Source organism: Lepisosteus platostomus, chromosome 28, assembly GCF_059453375.1.
Source record: "Lepisosteus platostomus isolate fLepPlt1 chromosome 28, fLepPlt1.hap1, whole genome shotgun sequence".
Taxonomy (NCBI): Eukaryota; Metazoa; Chordata; class Actinopteri; order Semionotiformes; family Lepisosteidae; genus Lepisosteus; species Lepisosteus platostomus.
The window spans coordinates 1,700,693-1,710,739 of NC_142638.1; the positions used below are offsets into that span (position 1 = coordinate 1,700,693).

A 10,047-nucleotide genomic window follows, 5' to 3' on the forward strand; every position below is an offset into this window, starting at 1 on the left:
GAAGCCGGCACACGCTTCACATTTACTAACAGTCTGGGCGAGAGCCAGCAGAGTAGCAGGAGACACATGCGTGATACAGTTCACCGTGTCTCGTGACCTTTTTCGTAAGAATATTTGAGGTTTATACATTATCATGGACTCTAAAAGTATTAAGAAAATAAATTGTGTGTGAAGTTACACAAAAAGTGATTACTGTACAGTACTCTCCTCAGGAACGGTTAATGTCTAACTAGATTTGCAGTATTACTAAAAACTCAAACCAGAGTATGAATGCTATTGTTTCTCTTGTCATTTTTTGGTGAAAAGGGTAAAAAGTTTTGGGGTCCAGAACAGATCATAATCTTTCCCCATAAGAAATAATGGAAAAGTTTTTTTTTTTAGGAATTTTCACTATACGACTGTTACCGGGAACAAATTACGTTCCTAAAGACAGCTATGAGGTAATCAGTAACTGTCGTAAGAAAAGTCATGAGTGTTTTTTACAGGTGAAAACAGGTGGAAAATTAAAATGCAAGACCACATGTCTACAAACATGCACACCAAGACAAGCCAGTTTCACACCGATTCAGTAGGTGGCAAACTGCTTTATTTTATTGAGGCAGCAAACCATAAATATCGGGAAGGATGGTACGAAGTTCTGTGCGGAAAGCTGAGGGCGAGATGCATTCCTGAACGCATATGGCTTTCTTGTGCGGTTCTGCGTCTGTTTTTTTCTTTTTGGCTCCTGTTGATTGTGCGGAGTGGCTTCTAAAGACCTTGGTCCTGTAGCTGGCAGGAGAGGTGAGCTTAGAAGTCTGGCCCGTTCTTCTTTAATTTGTCGTAATCCATGTTTACGGCAAAGAACTGCAAATGATAAAAAAAACATTGTATTCAGGGCTTGGTTTGTAAGGAGCTGAAATAACCATGCAGGCCCCTGCAAAAAACAGCTCTAGAAGATCAGCTGCAACTTCATCTTCAGTTAAGACAAGGGGATGGTAAAAATGATAAAGTAACTTCCTAGTTGGCGCCAGGTGCCAAAAGCTAAATGAGTCGTGCAATGCCTTCTGGCGTTTTTCAACAGCAACATGAATTCGATTTTTCAACGTCAAAAGCCAACGCTTGATGACTTTCACAAAATAAAGGTTGCATTGAGTTCAAAACCTAACAGCTGAATCACAACTTTAAAATAACTTAACCACAGAAAGGGCAGTGCTTCTGCATTGCTGTCCGTGCACAAGGTACGAATGTACAAGTGGCATGGGTGTACATTCGGCTGCACCATGACAAAGCACCTCGGGTGGTCTGAGCAAAACAGGAAGACGGAAGCTCAAATGTCATCTGAGCAGCTCCAGGCTTTCCACCGAGCTTACTTTCCAATACCGAGACCCAGTCTTCTGTTGTGAGAGTGGAAACGAATGGGATTTCATGTGAAAACATCATGATCCCAAAACACATTTAGTAGCAATGACAAACTAGACACAGCAGAAAAATGCCAACTGACATCATTTATCAATGTAAAAAATGTTTTAAGTGCTGAAAATTGAATAATATTGATTTGGTACCATTTTTTCTTCAGCAATTTGAATACAGAGGCTGGATTTTAACCAGGTTAAGGCCATAGAATTACCTTGTAACACCACAGACCATGGGCAGATATGAAATTTTGACAACTGAAAATAACCTAAAAATAATCTTCCTTGCAGGTCTCAAGGCTGTATCAGACACAGTGATGTGCATTTCACTGGTTTCAGGCTTAAGAACTGTCCTACAAGTCCTACCATATGAAGCAATGCCTTGAAGCTATGCCTCTGGTGGAATTAATACTGTGGCGTCTTCATACACGTTTTGAGCGCGACTGTGAGAGAACATCGATCATCATGCTCAAGCTTAGGACCAGCAAGGTCCTTCACTGCCATGTGTTGTTCTTTCAAGACACATCATGGGCAGACATGAGAAACAGTTGCCAAAACCATTACATACTACCCAATTCTTTGAGCAAAAAGAGAACAGAATTAAAAGCCCTTTGGATTAAAATGACTCCCAACAGGCACACAGCGACACCCTGAGGTGCAGCTCATGAAGGGCTTTTACAGGCTTTCGTGCCGATGAGTTACTGAAACAGCCGTACCTTGTACCGGTCATTGGGCCCCAGTTTGTTCCAGGGCTCAGGGTTATTCTTGCGATCCCAGCTGCAAACAAATTCAATTCACAGTCATTCGGTAAAGTCAATTCAGTCCACCTGCAGATTTAGAAATCCCCAAAACCACACTCAACACACAAGCTCTACAAAGTGCCCCAACATTCCCCGTTTCACTCCTAGATAGCCCAGAGCACTTCACGGCTCACTGCCGTGATGAAGGAGTGCATCACTAAGACTCCGGGGGAAGTCCATCCGGAAGAGGATACCAAAACATATGTTTGGAACTGATGTCTGAAATTGGTGAAGTCACCTGGAAACTATACCAATTCCCACCCGTATCTGTGACTTGTAAACTCGTAAGCAGAGTTTAATACTACATTAAGAGTGAAGAACTAAATGAAGGGTGCTATTTGTGTCTGCACATCTGGCAAGATTAACATCTGGTTCTGTACTGAAACCTCGCCCTACACGAAGGCGCACACAGACACACTTACGAGACATCAGGATTGCGCAAGGCCAGGCGTGCAAGGTAGAGGGTGGCCCCCACAGCCCCTGAGCCGATGAAGACGAACAGGGGGATCAACTGGAAAAAAGGTAGAAAAAGGTCAATAATTTCAACCTGCAGCTGCTCTCACAGTTGCCTCTGAGGCTTCTGTGCGAGATGACGTCTTTGGCACATTTAGAAATTGGCCTTTCTTGCTGCTTCACAGTCGTCATCTGACATTACTCATGTTTTAATTATGATGGGGTTAATAAAGAACCACAGTCGTGCCAATCTAGTACAGTACTCTGCACAAGCTGGCTGTTCACTAGTACATCTCAGCACACAGAAAGAGAATGAAACACCTTCTGTTTAATTACCTAATTTAAACAGGAACTCAGACCGCAACGGTGGCACCAGCACACAAGAAGAAACTAAACTGGACATCAGGCCGGCCGATGAAGAATCAGCTCAACCACGCCTTTAGAAGATGTGATGGAGAATGCTGACCAGCAGAAGGCAGTCTATTGTTAAAGAGCCTTTCCAGGTTTTCAACACTTGTAGGACATGAAGGGTTATTTAAAGGTCAAACACACTAGCAGGGAGGGCGGTGTGTAAACTTTCACGGTTATCACGTTACCAGCTCTTGTACTAAAAGCCTAGTCATGCCAATACCCAAGAGCATTTGTCATTTTTATGGACAGACACCTGGAACTTTGTAAAGGAAACATCGGTACTTCTGCTTCACCGTTACAATCTGATCAAGGGCCAGTTGCACGTTGATCAATTCTTGGTGTCTTCTAACCAACATAAGAGTGTGACGTCTACCTCGGATAGGACTCCTCTTCACCAGACATACAAATTTCGAGCGAGCCTTTCATTATAAGCTTACAAGCTGCACATTTCTACAGAAACTGATGTTTTAATGTTCTGCATTGCAAACCACGCCACAGACTTCTCCTGTCTTTGCCTGGGACGACCTGAAGTAAGCAGGCCAGCCAGCCACGGTGATCTTGTGACGCTGGCACCAGAATACCATCGGTTACCTTTACAACGGAGATACTGCAGTACTTCTCAAATATGCATAAAGAAACACTGCTTTATTTTCTTAACCCTTTCTTGCATTTATATAAGTGCTTAGTACAAATATTCAGATGGTTTACACATCACCCCGCTCAAGACAAACAACGTTACCCTTTGACCGTCAAGAGTTCAATGTCACACTCTTTGTAGAGAGCTCTTAACTACTAGATCTATACTTACGCTGGGGTGCTTTTTAGCCTGGACAACCATAGTACGGAACATTTTAAAAGTAGTTTGGTTTTCTTTATCCCAAAGAAACGCAAAAAAAAAGTGACGTCTGCGAGGCCTTCCGACGCGTCTGTGGTATACTCTCCTTCTTACTTTTCCTGTAAAGGACTGCGGTGTGGGTCCTTCGCCCAGAGGCTGTCTTATAATATTCCAGTTGAGAGAGCAATCACGGGTTTATGAACCACAAATTGAAAAACGACCATGAGGTCTAATTTCATATAGATATGTATTTTAATTTCTGTTTATTATTTATAGTATTTTTTATTTTAAAATTCTATTTCGAGCACTTTACGTCAGGCAGTCTAGCGGACAGCTAAATCTCGGTGCTCTGAAAAGCCCCCTGTTCTGTTCCGGAATGACAGACGCAGTAGGAGAATGTCTGGTGTTTCGTAGTGGTTGGTGTTTAGCTCTAGGGCTTATATTTCGTTACATTCGTTTCTCAATTAAGGGTTTTGAACACGCGATTTGCTCCATCAGTAATCAGTTTTGTCTTTGATTGTATTCCAGTTTGTATTTAAAAAATAAAATGTGATGGAATTTGCATAACGTTTAATGGGTGTTTTGATGCCAAAAAGGAGCTAGTAATATTAAAAGATGTCCGCCTTTTTGCATTAAAACCTTCCGTTAAAGACAGGCGTTGCTTCCACCCCCGTTTGTGATTTTAAGGGGCAGGAAGGATGTCAAAGGAGGGATATGAAGTACGTTATTACCTGAACACTCAGGTCTTCCTCACTTCCTCAAGTGGGGATCGTGAGATCAGTCGCCGGACTGGTACGGCGACAGCAGTGTTGCTGTTTGCGGGGTTTAACAGGTCTATATACACTACGGTATATCCCCATTCTGACCTATGGCGATAAACGCCAGATATTGACAAACAAGACAGGACTGTTTCTTCGGTGAGATGTTGGGGTTACCCTCCTTGACCGATTGAGAAACTCGGAAAGGGAGTTAGGCTCGTTATTCCTCCGGAGTGAGGAATCTTTGTGTATTATTTGTCCCTATTTTGCATTGTAAATATTATATTGAACATTCAATAACTAAAAATAGTTACCCAATTAGCGTCAAATACCGCGAGGTTTAAACCTTGGTCATGAAGTGGTATTTTTCTCACTGATTAATTCAAGTGTACGTAATAATATTTACATTTCTCCGATGTTTTCCAATCTTGCCCGCCAAAACCCATATAAGCAATTGCGACTTTATTACGTCTCTTAATTTAAATCCTATTTCTTTCAATGGCATATCCTAACATTTTGTTTGCTTATTATTTCCTTCCCTCATTAGAAGATGCAAACATCAACAAAAACCTAAGTCTTTTTTTTTTGTAAGTAGCCTCTAATAGCTCAGTGATTCCCATTTTCTGTTTAAAGCGACTGCTTTTGCTCCCAGCACTTAAAAACGCCAGAACGTTTATTTATGGTGAGGTCTTGTACCAATAATAAAACGGTCAAACGGATGGGAGAGAAAAATGGTGGCTGGAGCACTTGAAATATATCATGGGAGCTGGGAGGAAGAGTAATGTGAATCAGCGAGAAACCTGTGTGAGAGATCCCACAGCGGTAGGAATAGCACAGCACTCCTCTGGGTACTTATCAGAAGCTGGTGCAAAGTAGCCCATCTAGGACTACAGTGAGTTTAAGGCCGAAGTTGGTCCCACACCCTATTAAACACTGCCTTCACTTATTTTGCCTGTTGTCCCAATAACGGTGTTAATATTGTTCATATCTGGTGTCTCCCATCCTCATCCCAGAGAGCCACAATCCAAAACACCAAAGCTTCAGACCCCTATAAAAGGGCTGCCCTTAAAGAAACAATCCGTCTATTTCCAGCAAGCAACAGGCACATGGCAGGGTACGCCCTGGACAGCAGGGCAGGACAGACACACTGCGGTGGCCAGTTTTCCCAGAAGCCTACTACCAGGATGCTTTTGGACTGTGGGAGGAAACTGGAGCACCTGGAGGAAACCCACACAAACCCCAGAGAGAACATGCAAACTCCACACACATAACATCACAGGAACTGAACCCAGGACCCCAGTGTGGCAAGGCAGCAAAGCTGACCACTGCACCGCCATGCCACCCTTAAATGGAGCAATTTCATCCTATTCTTAAGGTGTTAAGAGTCATCAGATTGCAACCCAGGAGTCCAGGAGCAGAGGGCACCGGATGTACTGTAGAGTTAAAGGGCTGCCATGCCCTATCAGTGTTGCCATCTTATTGCCAGATTTCAGAGGCTAAGCACGGCTGGGCCTGGTCAGTCTGGGGTGGGATTTCCTCTGCCAGGAAAGAATGCTGCTGCAAGAGCTTAGCCAGAATTTCAAATGCCAAGTGCCAATATGGCGACCAGGGACGCCGTGCTTTTGAAGGTGCCATCCTTTCAGTGAGAGGCTAAACTGAGGTCCCAGCTAAGTCGTTGTTACAGATCCCATGGCACTATTCAGAGGAGAGGTGTTAACCCCAGTGTCCTGACTGAATGTCATCTTGGGCTTGTACAATCTGGTCTCTCTAACGTGCAGCCTTAATTCAACTGGTGAAGCATTTATTCACTTCTCCACCTGATATGCTGTTTAGTAACTCCTATATGCACAATTTGGGATCCTGTGGAATGAAAGTATTTAAGTATGTAAGTGCAATTACTTAATAATGTGCAAATGAGGCAGATGAAGTGCAAATCAAGTCCAGTGCACCTCTTTGCAAACAGCCCCTGTGTGATGGGCCTCCTGTAATAGCAGGATTGCCACAAATTGTAATGACTGCTAAATCTCAAAGGACTAAAGACCCAAACATTTGAAAGAAATAAAAAGAAATGAATATAAGCCAGTCTTTTTTACCTTTCCGAGTAGTTCTCCGTGTCCAGAGACAGAGGCGGGAGGCTGCAGGGAGTCAGAGATCCCATCTGCCCAGCCCACAATCCAGCACGTGAACAGATGGGCTTGTTGATAACAGCTGCCCTAAATGCGCTTTAATGTGCAAAGTTTGATCTACAGAGAATTTCCTGCTCTGACTTAAAAGAGATCGTTATGCAAATGAGACAGTTTTCAGAAACTGATGAGAGGGAGAGAGAGAAAGACTTCCTTTTTTTTTCCAGAGAGCTAAATAACTCAGAGCGTCTTATGCAGTATTTGCAGAAAGTTAATTACTGGAACAAGCACTCCGGAACCCACACAGAGAGCTTCCCAAATCCGCTCCCTCAAACTTCACCAAGCTCGTTTTTTCACACTTGGTTGGCTGTAAAACAAGCATCCTGTCCCTGGGTGGCAGATACACAAAGGATAAGGAGACAGGAGCAAGTAAGCATTAAGGTCAGACTTCCTATGACACGAGGTGTTACACCAGGGCTAGTTCATGTAAAAAAATGTAATGTAATTCTTGGCTTCTAAATTTACAAAAAACACTCATATCCTTTGTTTTTTCAACCTGCAAACTCAGTCTATCATGGCAACCCCCAGGCACAAGGCAGGGTCCAGCCTGGACGGGACTCCAGTCGATTGCAGGACACACACTCACACCAGGGCCAGTTTTCTCAGAAGCCGTTTAACCCACCAGAATGTCTCTGGACTGACGGGCTCTTTCTGGCCTTTGAAGAACTCGAATACCTCCTTCCCACCTTCTTTCTACCCGACTGCAGCGCCTAAGAAGCGATGCACATCTGCACTGTACTTTTTGCATGGTCTACCATGTTTTTTTCAGGACTACATATTAATAGTTCTGGTTCTATTATTTATTGCGTTGTAATGTGCTGTCTTCTATTGTGTGGCTTTGCTTGTTGTATTGTGTATGTCCTGAGAGATCAGCATGAATAAGAATTCCAATATACATATGGCAATAAACTCCTCTACTACAGAGTAATCGGGGTTATAGGTCAAATGTGTTTGCACTGTGCAGTGAGGCCATTGAAAGCGTGGACACAGTATTTCACGTACGCAGAGCTGGAATTGTAATCGTTTCCCCTCGACACACACCTGTGTTGTGAATGTGAGTAGTCTGTCTGCATGAGTGTCTCTGTCAGACCCTGTGACACTGCTGGGATTGTGCCTCCCCTCCTTGTGCTTGCTGCTGTTCTGCCTATGAATTATCTTTGCATTAAGGCTTGGCCTTTGAATGTGACAGGGTATCTGTTTACTATAAAGTCATAATTCACGATGTGCTGAAAAGAAAGAATCCAGTTTCCTGCTCTAGCTGTCCTTTAACTGTTGTTGCCTGTGATGATCTGCTTTTGGAATAACGTGATGCCTTTCAGGATTTTTAACACCCAGATCAATTATCCAATGTGATCTCTTCTCTTCTGGGATAAACAATAATCAATCCCCTTAAATCCCTTAAGTGTAAAAATGTTTTCATAGTAGGAACCAATCAGGTTGTTCTCCTTCGTTCTGCCTTTAGATCAGCTATATCTGTGCCAAGCGGTGACCAAAACTCTGGACATGGCTGGCTACCCACACTCTCATTCCTCCCTAGTCCAGTTACAGGTGTATGGCACTGAGCTCTCGTGGTTGACTTTTACAGAATTAAAGAGATCACTCTCTGGGTCTAAAGCTCATCAAGAGAACCCAACAACCAAAAAGCTCCAAACTAAAGGAATGAAGAAGTAAGGACGAGAATAGTACTCCTGCTCTAATTAAAGAGCAGAAGGTGGTGCAGGGGGAACATTCCTGTCCAGATGCGCAAAGTCTCCTTCAAAACACGCTGGCTTCTGGGATGCTCTCCTGGTGTTTTGCATAGACACACGTCTTAATATGATAAAAATCAAAAGCAAAATCCAGGCCTCTGTCTCAGGCTCTAATTAGCCGCCTTGAGTATTGAAAGGACGCGCTTGTCGCCTCCCCCCAGTCCCTCGCGCTCAGATCCGACGAGCACACAATCGGAGGGGTGAGCCTCACGCCCCCACGCCCACACGCCTGCCGGACTCCGGGCTCCAGGGCCGGGCGGGTGTCTCCAGGCCCCGGAGGGGAGGCCTGGCAAACACAGCCACGATCCAGGGGGATTATCCAGACTTTGCTAAGAAATTCAAATGAACCCAGGGAATGTGCATAATCAGCTACTGGAGCAAAGTGTGCATTTCTGGTATTTGTGCTGCACAGTATATATATGAAAAGCTGTGCTTGTTTGGCTGCAGCTAACTGCAGGTCATTCTAACAAAAGCAGAAGCCCTAGCGTCATACAAGATACCTTTTATAATTCAGTTTCAGAAAACCAATCTGCTGTTCAAGGTAATGCAGTGCAGCCACAGCAGAACAAAGGTTAATAACAATCTCGTGTCTGCAGCTCCTGCCATTCTGGGTTTCTATAACACAAGTGCCATCTATTGATGGAGAATCATAGCACACCAGAAGCTTTCAAAACAACAAATCAAAGCAACAAACACAACTGCAATAGTTTGTCTAAATAAATATGCAACAAAATGGATGGTATTTCAAGTTGTTTGTCTACAAAACTCATTCACTCACCACATATTGAAACAAGGTTTCTCATTTCTATATTTAGTATACTTTTCAATCAACACACCATTAAACATCTTCAGAATGTAAAGACTGAGATCTATCAACAGTAACTGTAATCCCCAGAGCAGGACACCAGAGGTGCACAGTCAGCCTGAAAGATGTTTGAGTACAGCGGAGTACAGTTGAATATATAGTAGCTCCAGTGTTACAGGGGTATAAATATTTCTGCATGTATGAGTCGTACTCGTACATTGTTTGGACTGCAGGATTGTCAGTGGATTCTGGCATTGATTGCCCATGACTCTTTTCATGGCATGAACATATCTGTCTGCCATAGAAAAGTGTCCTTTAGGGTTAATATTCTTACATTACCCTATGACAAATCCCTGCAGGATGACTCGTAAAGAGAAGGAGAGTTGCCTTTTTTAAAAATTACTTCGAGACAGGAAATGATCACAGTCACATCTATTTTTCTGACTGTCTTTCATGAAAACTCTTAATTTTGTAACTAAACATCCTTCCTAAAGGTTCCAAGAGTCCACACACACACACACACTATTGCTGAGCACTACCTGTTGGCATTCATTAATCACGTGAATGTGCTAATCATGCCTCCCCTCAGCAGCCTGAGGAAGATTTGGCTTGGAAAGTTGCCAGACTCCCACCTGTCTTGGTTCTGTTCTCCCTCATTCTTCC

General features: G+C 43.4%; 1 protein-coding gene across 1 annotated transcript; it reads right to left on the reverse strand.

The window, feature by feature from the left end:
- Positions 1-564: 564 nt before the first annotated feature.
- Positions 565-4,035, reverse strand: LOC148638535 (cytochrome c oxidase subunit FA4-like). The gene is made up of 4 exons (XM_088622857.1): positions 3,864-4,035; positions 2,614-2,702; positions 2,108-2,168; positions 565-843 (listed from the first exon to the last, which is right to left on the reverse strand). Exons 1-4 carry the CDS (start codon positions 3,903-3,905, stop codon positions 787-789), a joined length of 249 nt encoding a protein of 82 aa, XP_088478983.1. The 5' UTR covers positions 3,906-4,035; the 3' UTR covers positions 565-786.
- Between the last annotated feature and the right edge of the window lie 6,012 nt (positions 4,036-10,047).

What these genes read in the sequence shown, in the direction of transcription:
- LOC148638535 (XM_088622857.1), bottom strand. Translation starts at nt 3,905, where the DNA reads ATGTTCCGTACTATGGTTGTCCAGGCTAAAAAGCACCCCAGC. An exon ending in AGGCTAAAAAGCACCCCAGC is followed by an intron (nt 2,703 to 3,863) that starts GTAAGTATAGAT and finishes CCTTTTTTCCAG; the next exon opens with TTGATCCCCCTGTTCGTCTT. An exon ending in GGCCCAATGACCGGTACAAG is followed by an intron (nt 844 to 2,107) that starts GTACGGCTGTTT and finishes TATCATTTGCAG; the next exon opens with TTCTTTGCCGTAAACATGGA.